This window comes from Physella acuta, unplaced genomic scaffold (genome assembly GCF_028476545.2).
Source record: "Physella acuta isolate Inbredline_101_S28 unplaced genomic scaffold, ASM2847654v3 ptg000255l, whole genome shotgun sequence".
In the NCBI taxonomy this organism is placed as follows: Eukaryota; Metazoa; Mollusca; class Gastropoda; family Physidae; genus Physella; species Physella acuta.
The window spans coordinates 241,916-264,184 of NW_026731774.1; the positions used below are offsets into that span (position 1 = coordinate 241,916).

At 36.5% G+C, this 22,269-nt stretch overlaps 1 protein-coding gene across 1 annotated transcript; it reads left to right on the forward strand.

Annotated features, from left to right (window-relative positions):
- Positions 1 to 6,386: 6,386 nt before the first annotated feature.
- LOC131938696 (ficolin-2-like) lies at positions 6,387 to 20,009 on the forward strand. Its single transcript, XM_059296826.1, has 3 exons — positions 6,387 to 6,498; positions 9,244 to 9,384; positions 19,348 to 20,009. Exons 1-3 carry the CDS (start codon positions 6,387 to 6,389, stop codon positions 20,007 to 20,009), a joined length of 915 nt encoding a protein of 304 aa, XP_059152809.1.
- Positions 20,010 to 22,269: the final 2,260 nt, after the last annotated feature.

Here is a 22,269-nt window from a genome sequence, read left to right on the forward strand (position 1 = left end):
TAATTTTCGTTGTCAATTTTAACAACAAACAAACGCGAATCTGAGTTAAGAAAAACGTGTTAAAATGGTTAGGGTCAATAAATACAGAGTATTTTGTTGTTTGTTTATCTTAAAACACACGTTAACGATATTACCCCCGCGGACCTGTATTGATGATTAGCGGAATCTATGGGCAGGGGTTAACGGATTAGGGTAATACGAATTATGTCACCAGACAGGGGGATGTAATTCATCAGACGTGTTAGTGGAGGTTATCAATCGAAAATGTCGTGTATGACAAGACAACGTGGGCCTGAGGTTATGACGTCATTGAATAAATCAGTGGCGACAAGATATACGGTTCATTCGGCGGATGTTTTGTGTTATTAAAACAATACCGAGCAAACTGAAAGACGTCATAACTAATTTACGGTGATATTTACTTTCTCGTTTATACGAAGTATAGAGAAAGTCTTGTAATCATGAAAAAAAAATCGATATTTTTACAAATCTCGACGTTTTACATCTCACTAATACGGAAAAACATAATTTTGCAATCTTGTCCTTATGTCTGTGTGTCTGTGTGTGTGTGTGTGTGTGTGTTTGTCTGTCTGTGTGTGTGTAAACACGATAACTTGAGTACCGTTACAGCTAGGTTGATGAATTTTCATATATAAGTATTTTATCAAAATCGTAGATCCGTATCAACTTTTGAGTGATTTCCGATAACCGGAAGTGGTACTTATTCTACTTTGAATTTTTCAAAAGCCTATAACTTGAGTACTATTTCAGATAGATAAATGAAATTTCACTTGTAAGTAAACTATCTAATTCTCTACCTTCTGTCAAATTTTGAGTAATTTCGGTTGACCAGAAGTACTAATTTACGCTATTTCCGATTTCTCAAAAAACGCATGTAAATTTATAATTATAAAGTACTAATAATATTGCACACTATTATGCACATTTTGCTTCGGCGTTCGCTTGGTGCGCAATTCTTTTTTCTATGAGATTCTATTCTATTTTTAAAAGTTTAAGTAATTAAAAATCATGTTTATATTCTAAGTTATATAAGAATATTAGAGAAAGTTAAGGGAGATCACTCCCGGTTTATTTTTATTTATTTACGCAATTTGAGTTAGATATGTTTAGACGTTTTAACCTGGAGTTTCGTTTTTGTTTACGTTTTACCGCCATACAATCCAATGGCTAATGTCTACAAAAACGATTGCATGGGTGTGACCAATGATTCGTTCCAAAAATGTCTTTTGTTGTCCTATACTATATGAAATAAGCTCTTTAAATATTTATTTTAAGAACCAAATGGTCATTGAAATAGTGTCTGATTGTTTTAAAATATATTTTAAAGCTTGACTATTTATTTCCAGTCTGGTACTAGTTTTTAAAATGTTTTTATTTTATGAATCTTGACGTAAACATAAATTTAAAGTATTAATGAAAAAAAATTGTCTTACAAAACATCACACCTCTACTCACTAATCTAGAAAACTAAAGTCTAGTGTGAACAGTGGGGTCATCCAAGTAGATCAAACAACTCTACTTAACAAGTCTAACTATTCAACAAATACAAGTCTAGACACCAAAACTCTCAATATAAAATCACCATAATGTTTTTTTTTTGTCATGATGGGTTTCTTGCACTTTTGGATACTTTGTCCATTTTTTATTAAGACAATAATAACTTTAATGAGAAAAAAGTATGTGTTTAAAATACCATTTTTATAACCATATTTATTAAAAATTGTTTTTCTTAATCTTACAAGTTCTCTTCGAAAAGTTTTATAATCGTCATCATATTATATTTAGTATAATGGAAAGCTGGATTTCTCATGTATTTGTTAATTGTATTTTCCATCACATCAGAAACACCCAAACCTTACAATCGGCTTTACAATATGTTTGAAGTACGACAATTGGTTTCATGTATACGGCTTGATAACCATCTTCATAAATGAAACATGGCCAAGCAAGTTAAAAAAAAATCGCCCCCACGGTAAAACCCCACAGACTGAATATGGAATCGAGTCGCACGGCCTTAACCCGTCCAAATGCAACAGACCATAAGAAGCTCAACATTTAGAATTTGCAAGATTTTATTCAAGAACGTCATAAAATCAACCTAGAAATGAAAAGTGTTGTTGATTAAGTTCACATATTTGATACCATTTTGCTTAATTATTTTTATTTGGTCCAAATATTTCTTTTGACAAAAAGCAATAAAATTATTTTTTGGAAAAATAGATAGAATTTTCATTACACGTAGCAACTTTGAAGGATGTCTCAGAGTATTCTCAGATGAAATGGGTACCTGACACAAGATTAGAATAACAAATGATAAAATTTAGCAAATCACTTCCAATTTTGTTGTCATAAGAATAAAATATAATTTTGCTTCTTCTGATCCGCAGACCGTCTTCTCTGAAGTGAATTTTTAAAATCTAGTGTGAGCTCAGGATGCTGTAGAGTTCAGCTTCATTTATTATGATCCTTTCAGAAGGAATGCCACATTAGCCAGAGATTGTAATCACGGGTAATTTAGTCTAATGATTCCGTGTTTCTGTTTGTGTTTAAGCAACTTCTACGAGAGGTTGTGGTTTAAAGAAATTTACTACGTTATATAAAGGGTAGAGGTTAGGTAAAAAACAAAAACCCAATATAGGTCAACGATCTCAAAGTTGGTTTTTATGTATTACACACCATCCCTGGCATTGTGCGCGTCCGTTGAAAAACTCAGTTCCTTTAGGAAAAGACTTGCTTTTTCATTCCATGGCTTTGATGTTAGGCTTACCTTGGATGAATACTGTTTTATTACGCAGAAATATTTTTACATTTGATAAATCTAAACTTAGTGGCTACATTGATTGTAGAATTGAAGGAGATATCCTCCAACACAAAGGAAGTATTAAGCGTGAACATAGTTGAACATTATTTTATTGCGAATGAAATATTAAAATACTAGCGCAGACAGCTGACACTAACGAAAATACTTTGTTGTGGGAGTGGTGGTGTGACACCCTCAGTTAACGAACAGGATGACACTAGTCCTAGTAGCGCCACTGAGCACTTACTCTCTTGTTGTGACTATAACACATTTACTAATTACAAATAATGTCAACGTTAAATGATGAAAACGATTACTTAACCAGTGTTTCTTCCAGACTTTTTTCTCCGGGGGGGGGGGGGGGGGCACTTGAAATTTTCGGGGGGGGGGGGGCGGTAGACTTTCTTCGGGGGGAGAGGGGGCGGGGCGGACACTGTTAAAAGTATATATTTTCTATATAAATATTATAAATTTCATTTCGTTCGGGGGGGGGGGGGGGCGGTAAATTTTTTTCGGGCGGGCTTTGTCCCCCTTGGAGAGATGCCTGGAAGAAACTCTGTACTTAACTCTAAAGAACTCGTTTTAATCACCATATCAATTTTCCTTATTTAAAGTAAAAAGACTTATATCGACATATTATATTATTTACTTTGTAGTAATAAAAAAACAACAAAATATTAAAACAACATATTTTCTCAAATGTTCGATAACTATTTCATATACCGGACACAAAAACATATTTCACAGAGTAGAGAGAGATATTTCGGCTGATCGAAGAATGTTCTGCACAGAGTTTCTTCAAGGCATCTCTTCAGGGGGGGGGGGTGGGCTAAGACCCCTCCCCCTCCCAAAGCAAGTCTACCACCCTCCTTGAACGAAATGGAATTTATATACAAAATATATAATTTTAACAGTGTCCGCCCCCCCCCCCCCCCGAAAATTTCAAGTGAACCCCGGAGAAAAAAAGTCTGGAACAAACACTGGTTCTGCATGAATGAACGTCTTCAGTTTTGCCAATAAGGGCAATCAACATATCATTAACATGATATGGATCTCCTCGCTGAATGATCGCTTTGAAGTGGTTTGTTTACACCGAAGTACGACATGCACAACTACTCCCTCCCCCCCCCCCCCCGCCCCATTTCTGGGATGGGGATTTGGAACGAGTAGTGGACTTGAAGCAAAAAATTTGATTTAGTAAAGTAAAAGCAACTTTAAGATCTTGAGCTCTGTTTTCTATACTTTGAATTGAGGTCGTCTTCTGCACTTCGTGTGGAGCATAGTGTCAAGCATATTCTGTGTTCCTTGTAAAAATAAAATACCAAGATGACCTCCCGCCTGATACAAACTAAAGGCCAAAGAAAATTTTAAGTGTTCTGTTTCTAAACAACAGCAGCTGTCTTTATTTATAAGGGGGTTTGTGTAAAACAAGTGTCTAATAATAATAATAAAAAAAAATCTTCGTAAAAATAGGCTGTAAGGTTACGTTTAGTAATTTTTTGTAGTTACTTCGTACCCTAATACTAAACCTGAAATGAAACTATGATACTATTAACAAACTACTATTTTTTTTTTAAAGTCCATTATCGGACATTCCTAGCACTAATAATATAAAATCAAATCAATGTTAATAATCAACCCTGTCATTGAAAAGCTAGAGCTAAAACAGAGAAATGAGAATATAAGTAAACTTTGTTTTGGAATTCTAGCAGAAGTAGAAGTAGCAGTAATAATAGAAGTAATAGTAGTAATAGTAGTAGTAATAGTAGTAATAGTAATAGTAGTAGTAGTAGTAGTAGTAGTAGTAGTAATAGTAATAGTAGCAGTAGTAGTAGAAGAATAATTAGTAGTAGCAAAAATAGTAGTAGTAGTAGAAGTAGGAGGAGTAGAGTAATAGTAATATGAAAAGTTGTTAATGTTCTTTGCCGTTATTTTTAAGTCATATTATGTTTACAGCCCATCCATACTCTTTTATTCGGCTTTCACGCAGGCGCACGAGACTATTCCGCAACGTCAGGAAAACTGCCAGCGAAGAAAGTTCCTAAATACATCAGTGTATTCAAAAATGTTGTGATTCAGGGATAGATTTCCATAACAATGGCTGAATTGTGTAGAATTAGTAAATAATTAATTCTAACAACCTCTTCATGTTGCTGCTAAAGGAAACAATCTTTCCCAATGTTTAGAATGCTGTTGTGTAGAGTGGTTTAAATCAGTGGCGTAGGCAGGGGGGGGGGGGGGGGTTAGGGGGGGTCATAACCCCCCTTAGACTTCTCGGTATATATATAAAAAGTATGAGGGGGGTGCAAATCGAAAGTTTTAAGTGGGGGTGCAAATCAAAAGTGTTAGGGGGTGGGTGCAAATCGAAAGTTTGAGGGGGGGGGGGGTGCAAATCGAAAGTTTGTCCCCGGGTAAACATTTGACCCCCCCCCCCCCCCCCCCCCCCCCCCATTGAGACGATCCTGGCTACGCCACTGGTTTAAATACACAGTTACTACTATTTTGTTCGTTTTGTCGTATGTAATATTGTTTTATGTTGGTCACTTTAACATAACGTTAGAGCTACAGTGATTAAACCAGTTAAAATGTTGACCAAAGCTTTTGTCGATTTTTACTTTCTCGTATATACGTGCAAAAAAAATAAAAATTGAAGATTTTTGCGAATCTTGACGTTTTACAGCTCCGTGAGTCGGAAAAACAATGTTTTAATATCTTGTCCGTATGTCTGTGTGTGTGTGTGCGTGTATGTGTCTGTGTGTGTGTCTGTAAACACGATAACCCAAGTACCGTTACAGCTAGGTTGATGAAATTTCATGTATAAGTATTTTATCAAAATCGTAGATCCGTATAATCTTTTGAGCGATTTTCGATAACCAGAAGTGGAACTTTTTCTACTTTCAATTTTTCAAAAGTCTATAACTTGAGCACTATTTCAGATAGATAAATAAAATTCCACTTGTAAGTAAAATATCTAATTCTCTGCCTACTGTATAACTGTAACTTAAACTGTAATAGAATTCCGTGTATTTCTTAGTGCTTTAACTTAGCCTGCGAGGTGTTCTGGTTTAAGAAGATGTATAACGTGTTATAAGAGGTTGGTAATTTACGAAGGGTTGCGGTTTATGCAAATGTATAACTTAAACTAAGGGGTAGGTAATTTAGGAAGGGATGCATTCAAAAAATGTATAACGTAATATGAGGGTAAGAGATTTTCTAAACATCAATCTCACCATGTAATGAGTCCGCGATCACAATTTGTTTAAATAAATTTCAAAACATTACTGGCATTGTGCCAGCTCAGTTAACAACACATTTCCGCTGCGAATACACATGCAGATTTTTATTCAAGAACGTGTCTTTGATGTCAAATCTTAGCTTGAAAGAGCATTGTTTGTTTTACATAAATATTGTTTTCATTTTACCTAGTGGCTAGACTGGTTGCGTAAATCAACAAGCAACATCACCAGACATGCATTAGATTGTACTCCCCAAAGAAACAATAAAGTAGGTGGGCCAAAACAAAACTTGGGAAAGGTTAGCTGTAGGAGTAGCAAAAGCAGCCGGAATGTCGTGGGCCCAGCTTGGAGGAATCTCCCAGAACAGAGTCCGATGGCGAGAGTTGTGTTTGCGTCCCTATGCTCGACAAGGGGTCCACATGAATGATAATGATGAAGATGGTTAGATTGGTTGTACCCAATACATATTTGATAAGCAGAATAAAGAGAACTATTTCGGCTTATGGAAGAATATTAAAACTGCTGGAATAATTCTATACAGTTTCGCCAAAACGAGAAACCAACACAGCATTATCATGACATGGATCTTTTCGTTGAAAGATCGCATTGACGTGGTTTGTCGACACCAATGTATGACCATACTGCTGAACATATAATTTTGCAACCCACCCCTTCACGTCACCTTTTTAAAAAAATCAAACAACAATTGTTCCCGCAACATGTTTTTTTTTGTTTTGAAAATTTGATCCCAAACAATTAGTCGCAAAAAGGTGAGCCTGGAAGGTTGGGGCTAGGTTTGATTTACATCGAGAGGTTGAGGGCGGGGGTGGGGTGTAATGGAATGGATGCTGAATGTTTGATCTAGGACTGTAAAACAAATAATAGCAAATTTATAACTTTAAGCATAAGCTCTTTTCGCTATGACTTGTATTTGTCTAGTCCATTATACTCCTTGTATATAGGGCCTCAACCATATACTTTGTTCTTTACAAAAAACAACACAGATCCGACCATCTTTCTAATACAAACGAAAACGCTATTTTAATTCCAAGTATCTGTTCCTAAATAAACTGCATTTGCCTTTTATTTTGAGGGGGATTTGTATAATACAGTGTCCATTGCTAAAACATGAAAATGAAATCTTTTAAAAATGGGTGTTAGGGTAATTGTAGTAATTTCTTGAATTTAATTCTGAGAGTAATACTGATCCTGATAATCAATAAATAAATCAAATTGCTCATCCAAAAGCTTGGGTTAAAACCTCGACATAAAAATGTGTATGTTATGTTTGTAATTTAAATTAAACACTTTTTTCTTGATGATTTTCGCATTTCAAATTACAATAGTAGCAATAGTAGAAGTAGTTTAAGGAATTAATACTATGAATTATTGTTAATGTTGTTGTTTGGTGATATTAAAAGTCATAAAATATTTGGATACAGCTCACCCAGACTACTTTACTCGGCTTTCACGCATGCGCACGAGACTATTTCGCAAACAACCAGTAAAGAAAGTTCGAAAATCTATTGATGTATTCAGACGTGTTGCGGTTCTGAGATTAAATTTCCATAACAATATCAGGATTATTTAAAATCAGTGAATAATAAATTACAACAACGTTTTTTGAGGCTGCAGGACGAAACCAGCGTCCCATTGTGTCGAATGTTGCTGCGCAGAGTGAGTTAAACACAACGTTATAACGGTGTTGTTATTTTGTCGTGTTGAATATTTTTTATGCTCGTAGCTTTAGCATAGCGCCAGAGCTACGGTGATTACACCAGTTAAAATGGTGACCAAAGCTTTTGTCGTTTGCTTATTTCTTCAGTGGCTAATTTATAGTAAGTATAACTACCCTATCTTATTAATGTCAATTTTATTTGAATTATCGTTGTTTATTATTCGAGTTTAAATAACATTATACATAAAATATTTTTAAAAAATTACGGCAACCATTGCCTTTTTTTTACACTTTATTCTATAAGGTTATCGTGCTTAATGTACGGCTACGTCATAACTGAAATCTCGACATCCAATATTTGTCAATATTTTATACCTTAACAAAGATTCAACATAAAATATCGCCCATGTTGTTCTGGAGCTTTTACTTTTAACCAAAGTTTTGTTTCTACAGGGGGGAGGAGAAAATACAAAACCTTATCAGCCATGTCCGTAGTAATTTTGTCTCATTGGGCGATAAAAACTAGTACACTACTGTGTCGAAGGCGGGAGGGTATTCGATTAAACATATTTAAAGACGGATTGATCGGTTGTTAGAGCTTTCGATTGCTAGCATGAAAGTCACGAGTTAGGATCAGCAAGACGTCTCTGAGTCTCTCTGATTTGGACAAGAACGGGAAAGGTGGTTGAAAATGAAATCACGATTGATATAATAGCTGGTCCTTGTTTACGCCAGTTTTTTTTAAATAAAAAAGTTATTATCTGAATAGACTCTTCTTCGAAAACAGTAGGTTTGTATAACTATTTTAGAGGCGGTACATTGTTTTTTTAAAATAGTATTGTTATTTTATATTTCTCTGTGCATAAAACGGACAAACGACCTTTGTGCAAAAGTTTTTATCTTTAGAGCCATCTGTAAATTACTAAGTTCTAATGCGAGATATTGTAGGTGCTTACGCTCTGCCAAAAGACATTTGTCAAATAGAAAGCACCAGTAAATTACTCATTTTTAAAAACGTGTCCTACTAATCTTTTAATTTTATCACAAATCTAACCCTATGTTTACTTCACACACCAGCCATTTCCGTAGCCGTGGAGGTCAGAGAGTTTGAGTACACAACCTTCGACACAAAAGACTTTATGATACTCAAATTTCAAGAACAATTCTCTATGGACTCACCGATATTATGCGCAATTCAATGCAAGTTGTACAACTTCACCTGCAATCATTTCAGTTTCAATAGCGAGCAGAATATTTGCTCTTTGGGTAAGCTTATATTTACATACACATACAACCACGAGCAGACGCGCATACTCAAACACATATTACAGCATTAGCATTAACATTACATCTAACGCTATCTCTTAAAGAGATTAAAAAACACTCTTCTATTACTAAAAGTAATTCTAAGTATGATGGTCTCAAAGCAACATTCATTATTTTTTCCTCATAAGAATGAGAAGTTGTCATAATTATAAGAGGATGCAAATTTCAATTCCAACCTCCAGGCTACTGGCTGGTGCCAGCCAACACGACTGTCAGGAACGAGCAGATCTACTCTGTGGGCGGGAACTTTTGTGACACCAGGGCCAACGTCACGCTTCAGCCAAACGGTGACCTGACACCTTGTGACAAATACGCCTGTGTTGGTGAGAGAAAACGGCATTAATATGTATTTTCTCTTTCTCTTTCTCTATCTTTATATATATATATATATATATATATATATATATATATTGTAACGTTAACCTATCTATCAGCCAAATAGAAGGAGAACGTCCCCGGATTCTTTTTTCGGGGTCATGTGCAAATGCCTTACGGCCTAAGTGGATGAACACTTAACACAACGACCCACTAGGGCTCGAATTTAATGTCTAGGGAAGCTAGTGATACTATTGTAATTAACACTCATCCAATCTACATACGACCTTTTAATCAGCGAACACAGTTGTGGCAGAACACAAAGATGAACTAGATAAAATATTTAATGTATAAAATATCAAAAACCCAACTTACAAAATGCAGGAAAAAACACTATCACAGATTTCTACACTGTCTAAAGAACAGCTACAGGCCACACAACACTGCTGTAGCTTCAAGACTTACTTAGCGACAAGTAATATTAAACTAGAAGACTAAATCAACTGAAGAAAGCAAGGCACACACAGGTCTTAAGTACTCTCACGTTCAAATGGTCAGAGTCTATAGCCGGACAATATGGACGGCTGCCTGATCAAGGTAAAACTGCCTCGTAGACTGCCAGGTCAAGAAAAAACTGCCTCGTGTTGCGAGTGTGCAGTGCAATTAAAGACTTCTGTGACAGGGGAGGTTATCCTCAACTCATGTCGCCATTGGTTGGGATAATCATCTGATCAGAATCATTCAATCAGATTTTAATGGAAAATTTCTATGTCTCAAACACCTTAATAAGTCAGTGGAAAAACCCCAGGTGTTACACCATCATTCCATATAAGGAATTATACAATGTCAAAATAAAAATGACTCGACCTAAGTAGGTCACATCCCCTCCCTTTTTGGAAGTGACAGATAGGTTCCACAAAAACATACATAGGGAACCAATCTGGCAATGAAATAACAAAAATGTTTTACAAATGTAGGCAATCAAAATCATAATACCAGATGAAAATATCCCTGAACATAAAAGGGAAGTAACTCCAACTTTTACAATTGGTGAAAGGGGAGTAACCCTTCAAAAAGTAATTATACATCAAAATCCCTCAAAAAAGGGTATTACAATATTTCCATGTGGATATTAAAAGTGGTAAACCCGCCAGGGTAAGACCTTTATTTCAATGACTAGCTACAATATCAATGGAGCCATATGAGACATATTATTATAAAAGATTACATATAATCAAAAACCACCTTTAATTAAGGTTCACCTGAAAATAAACAAAATATTCAACAGGATTTGAATTTTGAAAAATTCTAACTCACACCACTCATTTTCATATGAGTGACACTCAAACAAAACCTGTTTATGGTCCTAATGAACCACAAAGCGTGTCACATGATCAATGTGTGTAACAAGATTTTACATCCTTGACAAACAATCAGCCACAACATTATCACTACCCTTAATGTGTGAAATTTCCAGATTAAAATTTTGGAAATATAAGCACCATCTCAATATTTTTTGATTTGTCTGTCCTAACTTAGAGGTAAATTTCAGGGGATCATGGTCAGAAAACACTCTGACTGGATTGGTTGAAGAAGAGACATAGACTTCAAAATGTTGTAATGATAAAACCAAAGCTAAAGCTTCTTTTTCAATAGTAGAATAATTCTTTTGGTTCTCATTTAACTTCCTGGAAAAAAAGGCAATGGGATGGTCAATTCCCATGTTGTCTTCTTGAAATAGGACTGAGCCAATGGCTAAGTTGCTAGCATCAATGGCAAGTTTAAAGGGCTTGCTAAAATTTGGTGCAGCCATAACAGGAGCATTTGATAAAAATGACTTAATGGTTAAAAAAGCTTCTTGACATTTATTGGACCATTCAAATTCAACACCCTTTTTCAATAATGCAGTAAGAGGTTCAGCAATAGCTGAAAAGTTTTGACAGAACCGCCTATAGTAACCAGCCATCCCAAGGAACTTTTTGATCTCTTTACAATTTTTGGGAGGTGGTAACCTTACAATAGCATCTACTTTAGCTTCAATGGGCCGAACTTGGTTCGTTCCCACTTGATAACCCAAATAGGTAATTGAAGCTTTACAGAAATCACTTTTATGTAAGTTTACAGTAAAATTAACTTCAGATAATTTTCTAAAAAGGTTAGTCAATTGAACAATATGTTCTTCAAAAGTATTAGAAAATACAACTATATCATCTATGTAGGCCTCACATTGGTCTATGTCAGCAATGACAGAGTTAATGACCCTCTGGAAAGTTTGACCAGCATTTCGCATACCAAAGGGCATACGTTTGTATCTATAAAAACCATTAGGGGTTACAAAAGCAGATATTTCTTTTGCACGGTCAGATAAGGGGATTTGCCAGTATCCTGAAAGTAAATCAATTTTGGAAATTATCTTAGCTTGACCAACTTTATCAATAACGTCCTCTATCCGAGGTAAGGGATAGGAATCAGCTTTGGAGAGCGCATTCACCTTCCTAAAGTCGGTCACAAACCTGAAAGATCCACCGTCTTTCGGGACTAGGAGACAGTGGCGTAGCGAGGTCGGGTGTCACCCGGTGCGGCACTTAATGGTGTCACCCCCCCAGAGGCATAGAGACCCTTCCCAGGGACAAAGTTTCAAGTTTTCGATTTGCACCCCCCCCCTCAAACTTTCGATTTGCACCCCCCCCTCGAGTTTTCGATTTGCACCCCCCCTCAAACTTTCGATTTGCACCCCCCCCTCGAGTTTTTCTCTATATATTTTGCTATTTTTTGCCTTGGTGTCACCCCCCTAAATGGTGTCACCCGGTGCGGTCCGCACCCCCCCCCCTCGCTACGCCCCTGCTAGGAGACATGGGGAACTCCAGTTGCTGAAACTGGGCTCAATGATATCATTCTTGAGCATATAATCAATTTCATCTTTTATCAAAGCAGCTTTTTCCGGGTTAACTCTATAGGGGTGTTGTTTAATGGGTTTTGCGTCACCAACGTCTACATCATGAGGTGGTACTTTCGCTTCTTTGGGGACATCCCCAAAAATAGAGGGAAATGTCTCAAATAACTGAGACAATCTATGGCTTTCCTCTGTGGACAAATGCATAAGGTGGACATTCAAATTATCTAAAAAGGAAGAATTTACCAATTTTGGGGGTTTCAATTTATCATGTATCACATCATCAGAAACATTTGAACATACAGGTAAAGTAATTTTAGCTGTGGATTGAAAATTGTTACAATTATCATAATACTTTTTCAGTGAGTTGACATGATACACTGTCTGTTTCTTTCTTCTGTCGGGCGTATTGACAACATAGTTCAAATCACTTAATTTTGAATGCACAGTAAAGGGTCCACAATATCTCAAGGATAACGCATTGTTCAGATTAGGCACTAACACAAGAACTTTGTCGCCTGGATTGAATGTTCGTTTACAAGAACTCTTATCATACAGTTCTTTCATTCTAACTTGGGCCTTTCTTAAGTTCTCGTGAGCCATTTCGCACACGGCTTTCAGTCGAACGTGAAAATCGTCGAAGTTTTCCACTGGATGATCACTGGTACCTGTCCAACGTTCGTGTATCAGCTTCAGGGGGCCACGGACAGAATGTCCAAACACAAGTTGAAAAGGCGAGTAGCCTAAAGAGTCCTGGACACAGTCCCTCGCGGCGAAAATAATCCAAGGAACAGACTCATCCCATTGGGTGTTACTATTAGCGAATGTCCTTAGCATGGTTTTGAGGGTTTGGTGGAACCTCTCAAGTACGCCTTGAGACTGAGGGTGATAGGCTGAGCTGGTGATGTGGGTAACGCCTAGCTTGGCTAGCGCTTCCTGAAAATGGTGACTGGTGAAGTTGCTGCCTTGATCTGTTTGCACGATTCTAGGTAATCCAAAGGTAGTGAAGAACCGGGTCATGGCTCTGACTACAGTCTTTGCCTTAATGTTCCGTAAGGGAATCGCCTCGGGAAAACGGGTACTTGAACACATAAAGGTAAGTAGGTACTCGTTGCCCGCCTTGGTTTTAGGCAAGGGACCTACACAGTCCATGACGATTTTAGAAAAAGGTTCTTCTAACACAGGAATCGGACTCAAAGGGGCCTTAGGAATTGTCTGGTTTGGCTTTCCGGCCAACTGACAGTTCGTGCAACTTCTACAGTAACGCGACACATCTTTTCTCATTTTGGGCCAAAAGAACAGTTCTTTGATCTTCGCCGTCGTTTTAGTGACACCTGGGTGCGCTGACATTGGATGGTCATGTGCCAGCTTAAGTATTTCATGCCGATAAGGTGGAGGGATCCACAGCTGGTTTTTACCCAACCATGGTTCGGCCGGTGAGGCAATCACTGGTATAGCGCGACGAAAGAAGAGGCCGTTCTCGGAGAAATATTCTCCATCGTCAGATGATAGAGATTTTTCGACCGTTGCTTTGAGTTCCGCGTCGACTTGTTGAGCTTTAATGATGTCTTCCTGAGATATCCTCAGGGGTAAGCCCAAGCTTGTGTTTTCTGGAAGCATAGACTCCAGTTTGGGAGTCGAATTTCTTGACGATGATGGCGGGTGTGGTTCAGACGTTGTGTCAGCCAATTGCTTGGTCTGGCTTCTTGTCACCGCACATGCAGGATACAGTTCATTATCATTATCTGGAACTGTTGACAAAGGGTCTGAAACCGTACAGGGGTATACTTTGCTTCCCGCAAGGTCATTCCCTAGAAGTAGGTGTACTCCTGGGACAGGAATACTATCTATCACACCTAAAATGACCTCACCTTCGACGAGATGATGTTTCAGGGCAAACTTGTGTAGAGGGACGACAGTAGATTTCGTCCCTACTCCCTGGATAATGGAAATCCTTCCGGTGTTCGTCTCTGGTGAAATGTCCATTGAACTTTTCAAAAGGAGTGATTGTGACGCTCCTGTGTCTCTTAGAACGGTGATATTCTTCTGAGACAACGGATCACCTGGTTTGCTAATGATGGCTTCGGCAATAAAAGATGAAAAGTCAACTTTTCTCGATCTCTCGAGATCGGTAGACTCGGAAGAAACTGGATGGTGGCGAGAACAGTCAAAATGTGACTGCACATAATGTGTGGAGACTTGACTACCTTCTTGCGGACACTTAGGGTTAGAGTCCTTTTGAATTCTAGAGTTCATAGTTGAACTGGCTGCTTGAGGGGATAGAGCATAGTGCGCGGAAGTACGCACCACCTCTCTGTTATTCTGAAGACGTTTGTAACAGTCCTTGACAAGATGCCCAGACCTTTTGCAGAACTGGCATACTGCTCGACGATTGAGAGTTGATCTTGGTTTCTCTCTGGACTGTAATGCCTTCAAATGTTGGCCAACAGGATGATTGCTGCCAAAAAGGGGAAGCACGGGGTTGAGGCGGTTTCCTGACACTGGTGGTTTCTTATGCACCAACATATATGTGTCAGCCGACTCAGCAGCCTTCTGGATGTCAGTTATCTTGTTATCCAGAATGTGTAGTCGTATCTCTTCAGGCAGGGACGTTAGGAATTCTTCCCTTAGGATAAGTGACCTGAGTTTCTCAAACTCAGAAACTTCCTCAGAGTGTAGCCACCTTGAGAATATTTTCTCCTTTTCAAAGAGAAATTCCACATATGATTGTGTGGGTAACTTGCGGAGTGTTCGGAATTTTGTCCGATAGGCCTCGGGCGTCAGTGCGTAGGCCTTTAAAATGGCAGTCTTGACCAAACTATAGTTATTTTGAACGTCGTGAGAGAGTGCCTGGTATGTTTTTGCAGCTTTCCCAGTAAGGACAGAGCTCAATAAGGCAGTAATGGAAGTTTCGGGCCATTCACATGTCTTCGCTAAACTCTCAAACGAGTTAAAGAAAACGACCAAATCTGTTTCATCAAATTTAGGAACTAATTTCCCAAATTTGGCAATCACTTGCCCTACCGACAACTTTTTTGGATCTACCTGAGAAGTGACATCACTAACTTGACCAAACTCTAATTCCAACCTCCTCTTATCTAAAGCAATTTTAGCCTCTATCTCCTGTTTCTCTAAAGCAACTTTCTCCTTCTCTAGAGCAATTTTAGTTTCAAACTCCTTTTCTTTTAAAGCCTTCTCTAAAGCAACTTTCTCCTTCTCTAAAGCAATTCTAGCTTCTAATTCTACCTTCTCTAGAGTTTTCTCCTCGCGGAGTAACACATCCGCCAACAAACCTTCATCAAATACTCCTTCATTAATGAAATGAACAACAATTTTATCTCTCAACACCTCTGATTTCTGCGTAACAGAATAATCCAATTTCAATTCCTTAACAACACTAACCAAAACTTTTCTACTCAACTTTTCTACATCTTCAACAGTAGGATTAGCCAAAAAAGACTCCATAACACTAACTTGAAAATCACAACAAGCCTAGATTCTTTAAATTAATACACAGCGTTGGGCCGTGTACTTGACCTCTAAATGTAGGACGTGACACGTCTGCTTATTTGACCTAGATACTCTAGCCTGAGCGCGCGTTGTAAGAACACTGCGCTACTGGATATAAAAACAACTAAATCCAACTAACCTTAGTATTCAACTGATATAACCAACAACTGGAACGACAGATTAAATCTCGGCGAGCTCCCACTTTGTAACGTTAACCTATCTATCAGCCAAATAGAAGGAGAACGTCCCCGGATTCTTTTTTCGGGGTCATGTGCAAATGCCTTACGGCCTAAGTGGATGAACACTTAACACAACGACCCACTAGGGCTCGAATTTAATGTCTAGGGAAGCTAGTGATACTATTGTAATTAACACTCATCCAATCTACATACGACCTTTTAATCAGCGAACACAGTTGTGGCAGAACACAAAGATGAACTAGATAAAATATTTAATGTATAAAATATCAAAAACCCAACTTACAAAATGCAGGAAAAAACACTATCACAGATTTCTACACTGTCTAAAGAACAGCTACAGGCCACACAACACTGCTGTAGCTTCAAGACTTACTTAGCGACAAGTAATATTAAACTAGAAGACTAAATCAACTGAAGAAAGCAAGGCACACACAGGTCTTAAGTACTCTCACGTTCAAATGGTCAGAGTCTATAGCCGGACAATATGGACGGCTGCCTGATCAAGGTAAAACTGCCTCGTAGACTGCCAGGTCAAGAAAAAACTGCCTCGTGTTGCGAGTGTGCAGTGCAATTAAAGACTTCTGTGACAGGGGAGGTTATCCTCAACTCATGTCGCCATTGGTTGGGATAATCATCTGATCAGAATCATTCAATCAGATTTTAATGGAAAATTTCTATGTCTCAAACACCTTAATAAGTCAGTGGAAAAACCCCAGGTGTTACACCATCATTCCATATATGGAATTATACAATGTCAAAATAAAAATGACTCGACCTAAGTAGGTCACAATATATATATATATATATATTTACTAGCCGTCCCGGCCGGGCCCTGCTCTGGCTTCTGTGAAAAACCTTTCTGTTAAAAACCATTACCTGTGTGTTTAGTAATCATCATAAACCCGACATTGCCCACCCAAACCTCAACCAACCAAAACCAAAACAACAAAACGCAAACATAACGCTAACACAATTACAAATACAAACGAAAACAAAAACCTAACAACAAACCTAACCACAACCACAAACACCAATACAAACACAAAGAAAAAACAAACAAAAAAGCAAACGAAAACAAAAACCTAACAACAAACCCAACCACAACCACAAACACCAATACCAACACACAAAAAAAAAACGAAAAAGCAAATGAAAACAAACCAAATCCAAACGCAAAACCAACCAAAAACACAAATACAAACCCAAAGAAAAAAACACAAACAAAAACGAAAAAAGAAAGAACAAAAACGAACCAAATCAAAACGCAACCACTAACGCAAACCCACCTAAACACAAAGAAAACACTAACGCGAACATAAACGCCCGGGGCGGAATCACCTGTTTTAGCTTAATAAACGACTATAGTACCCCAACTTATTCATAGTCTTTTGCACTCACTTAAACGAACTCGCCTGTTTCAATTTAATGAACAATTATAATACTCCAAGCTTATCGGTAAAATACCTACACCATTTGCACTTGATCAATCCCCGCTAATTATGTAATTATTTTTTTTCCCAAACACCAAAACAAAGTAATAAAAAGTAAATTCTTTTCCTCTAATGCAATGGTTTTATAAAGGGAAATAATTGTGTTTTCCTAATTTATCAAAGGGAAGTAAGTGCTATAGGACTAAATAAAGAACTTTTGTAAAAGATTATATTTTTTTAAAAATTTGTGTTTAATGAACATGCCGAAAATTATTACTTTTAGTTTGATAAATGAAAATTATTTCCCAAAACTTTCAATATTAATTTTTTAACTCATAAATTTAGACCATAAGGACTGTAATTATCTAACACTTTAATCCATCGAAGTATGTCAACGACAAACATTTATTTTTACATACAGAATTGAGCTTATATTATATATATATATATATATATATATATATATATATATATATATATATATATATATATATATATATATATATATATATATATATATATATATATATATATATATATAACATATAGAACACAGGGACCCCTGTTTACACTACCGCAGCGGGATAAGCTCCGCTGATTCTATTTTTTTTTTACAATTTAAAATCTAAAGCCTTTTGAATACTTTTACCATGTTTGGCACATAAAAGTAATTATTAAACAGCAAAAAAGGCGCAGAAGCAATTTTGGTTGTCATGGAAACCCAAAAAAATAACCTCCGCCATTTTGAACTTTTCAGTACATTTAAACATGCTAAGGCTTTTTTATTGATGCACTTATAGCAATCAAATTTAAACTCCTTATATTTCAGTATATGTTAAAACTGTTGTCACGACAACTTCTAGAAATAGCTACTAGTAAGAATTTTACAAGGTCTAAAATATCGTATTCAAATTTTCAGAAAATGCATATTATTTACCATATACTTTTTTCTACAAAAGCAGTGTTTCTTCCAGACTTTTTTCTCGGGGGGGGGGGGGGGGGGGTGGCACTTGAAATTTTCGGGGGGGGGGGGGGGATAGACCTTCTTCGGGGGGCGGACACTGTTAAAAGTATATATTTTCTATATAAATTATATAAATTTCATTTCGTTCGGGAGGGTGGGGGGGGGGTCTTTGTCCCTCCCACCCCCCTCCCCGAAGAGATGCCTGGAAGAAACTCTGTACGAAAGCCATCACAATTTCCTCGTGACAAAAGTTGTAGTTTTGCATAAAGAACAATTACTGAAAATATGGAGGAGAGGGAGGGGGGGAGTATGTTTGATAAATAAAAAAAGTAGTAGGTTTTTAGTGTTAAGAAACTGCAAACTGAGAAAAAGAGCGAAAAAAAAGCCTTAGTTTATAAAAAAAGTACCGAAAAATTCAAAATGGCGGAGTTTTTTTTAGTTTCTATGACAACCAAAATTGTTTTCAACCTTTTTTTTTTTTGCTAGTTAATACTGATTTTCATGTACCAATATGGTAAAAGTATTCAAAATGCTTTAGATATTAAATTGTAAATAACAGAAAAAATCGGAGTATATCCCCTTAATTATTGAATGGCGGGTGCCACCGTGTCATCATTGCAAGGTGCTCTTTAAAACGAACGTAGGTGCTATAATGCTCAGAGGATAAGCCAAGGCGCTAAACCGAACCCTGTCGGGGCGCCGGCAGACGCGCCTGATTCAATTTTGTTATTAAATTTATTATTTTTTTCACTAGGAGAGTAATGTTGAGGAATAATGACCGGGGTGGGAGACGATGCTAATAGGTCCATAATTTTTAATAAACGCGCTTTGCTTATATTAATTTTATTTTTTATTTTTTTTTTGTTAGCAAAATTGCCGCATTGATGTCGCTCTTTTCCTCTGCACAAAAGGCACTACCTAAAGTGGTCTTCAGTTCTTCCTGACAGTATTCATGTTTGTATAATATATTGCAGGTCACAGCATTAACGTTGGAAACAACACAGACAGTACGAGTCTACCTCGTTATAAATCGTGTAAAGACATCACAGACAAGACCAGCCCGAGGATGTTGATCCGACTGCTCAACGGTCTGGTCGTCATGTGTGACACGGAGAGTGATGGGGGAGGCTGGATTATATTACAAAGACGGATAACCGGAGCTCTAGATTTTTATCGCACATGGGCAGAGTTCAAGAACGGGTTTGGGGACTACGAACTGGGCGAGTTTTACCTCGGAAATGAAAACATCCACTGCCTGACCAACGTCACAAGATACGACATGAGAGTGGACGTCAAATATAACGGGCAAAACTACACCTTCAACTTCGCCGACTTTAAAGTGGAAAGTGAGCTCAACTGTTATAAACTGAGAATTTCATCAGCAAGTCCAGTCATATATTTTGCACACAGCAATGCCAATTTCACCACATACGATAATGATCACGATCCGTTTCCTACTGGGAATGCAGCCAAGATTTGGAAAACTGCCGGCTGGATGTGTTTTTCTTGCAAGGATGGGTTTATGCTTAACCTTAACGGTGCATGGAGTGGCACTGGTTCCTATGGCATTCTGGCGAGGTCGCTCTCTAACACTACTAGCGTAAGCTTTGGTGAGATGAAAATAAGAGAGGTGTAGACTAAATCTCATATTTTCGGTTTCAATTTTTTGTTCCACCCTTTTCCTACCAACACAAATTCGTCTTAAACAAATAGATTGTGGTCAGGAGTTAAAATATTAATGTCAACTTAAATTAAGTAATATTTTTTATTAAGTTTAGCATCTTGGCCCCTAACGTAATTAAAGTAAGATTGCCAGAGTATCTATAATTTTAAAAATATCTGGAATATATTATAAAATATTTAATAAAATAGCTATTATGAAAATATCTTTGTAATACATTTAGTTATATGAAAACTTTTCAAAAGTAAAGATAATTGATTATCACCAAATATTACTACTAATTTAGTTTGTAAAATTAATGTAATATTAAAAACAAATTACTAAAATAATCCAGCAAATATAAATACAAGTAATTTTAGAAATTTAATTTCATAAGTCAAGGAAAGCAAAACGTAATATAGAACTACGTGAAGAAAAAATGAAAATTATTTTTACAGAAAACAAACACATTGGGCCTACTCACCAAAACATATATCTCGAATATTTAAGTCATATATTATCGAAACAGTTTTAACCTAAATTTTTAAAATTTCTATACTAGTATAAACCCTCTAGCTTATTATGGAAAAAGCGGCCATCTTAACATTCTTGGAAACAAAAACACAGATGAAATACTGTAATCGTGTTAAAAAATGAAATTTACACTCACTGAGTGGAAAAAATTAAGTTTCGAAATTGTTTCTGTGTCTGAGTATGAGGGCGTAAGTGCGTAAACACGATAACTTATGTAACGTTTAAGTTATCTGACGAAATTTCGTCTGAATTTATATCAGCTTTTTGATTATTTCTGTTAAGTTAAAAAACAAGTAGTACTTACTTAATTTTCAGGTAATTCAAAAGCATTTTCAGAAAGTATCATTTAAATTTGGTGGACGAAATTTTACATCCTTATATTAGATTTTATTCGTAGGTTTCTAGCATCTTGTGAACGATTTAAGATAAACGGAAGACGTCCTTTATTCATTTATTTAGGTAGACGAAATGTAATAAGTATAAGAACTTATTATTAGGTAACTTGATTTTTAAGTGCCCTACAATATCTAGGTGTGGTATTTTACTCAATATCCGGTTTTCAAAATTCCGATAGCTTAAGTAGCGTTTCAATTAGGTGGACGACAAAATTTGAAATTTAAGTACAAGATCTTAAACGCCAGTTCCTGAAAACGTTTGCGTCATTTCCGGAAGTATTATTTCATTACATTTGAACATACGAAATTGAATGCATTCTCAGTTCGAGTTATTTCCGATAAACGTAAACAATACTTAATTCTATTTTTTAATATCTCAAAGATATTTTATAAATTATCATTTAGTAATTACATCATGCATATCCTATTTTTTTTTGTAGGTTTTTGTATTTTCTCAAAAAAAAAAAAAAATCTTTATATTCTATAGCTGAATTGCACTGGGGAAGCCGTGCCAACTCTTTCATTTATATTTTATCGTAACTCACATTTGAACGGCATTACGGAACACACAATAGATCTTAAAAACTGCAATGTATTATTGGTAATGAGCAAACAGAATGAAAAAAGGAACTTTCACTTTCTGGCTTCTGTTTCGGGCAACATTCTGCCAGCAGTTCACGAAAGATAAAAGGCTTCTTTCACATCACATTTTGACGGTACATCTCTATGTCTTTTCAGACCGTCCTTGTTACTTTCCCGTATACTAAGCAGAAAGTATTATAATCGGGCAAAAAAAAAATCGAGATTTTTGCAAATCTCGACGTTTTAAGCCTCCGCGAGTCCTAGCTCTTATTTATAAGCTTTAATTTTAAAATCATGTATCGTCTTCGTGCTTAGATGAAATATTGCATTTAATTAAAGCTACTCAAGACAGCCCTCTCTAATCAAATTAGGTGTTAAATATGTCTTTGAAAATAAAATTGACTTAAATATAATAGCACAAGGGGAGACAATGTAGCGGCTAGTGAAAACTAGATTAAACTAATCAACAAATAACTAAAGTAATCAATGAAGATTAATGGCGAACGTGACGAAGGAAGAGAAGATATTACTAAGAAAAAGTCACACTTTATCGGCATTCTTAGGAATGTTGCACGTATACATGCAAGTTTTGTTAAACAAAAAAACCGCTTAAACAAAATAGTACACCTTTCTAATTGATGTAATTCTTATGATTATTAAAATAAAAATCGGATGTTGTAGATTTGATGTTTTATCACTTTAAAAAGCACATAAAAGAGTTTATG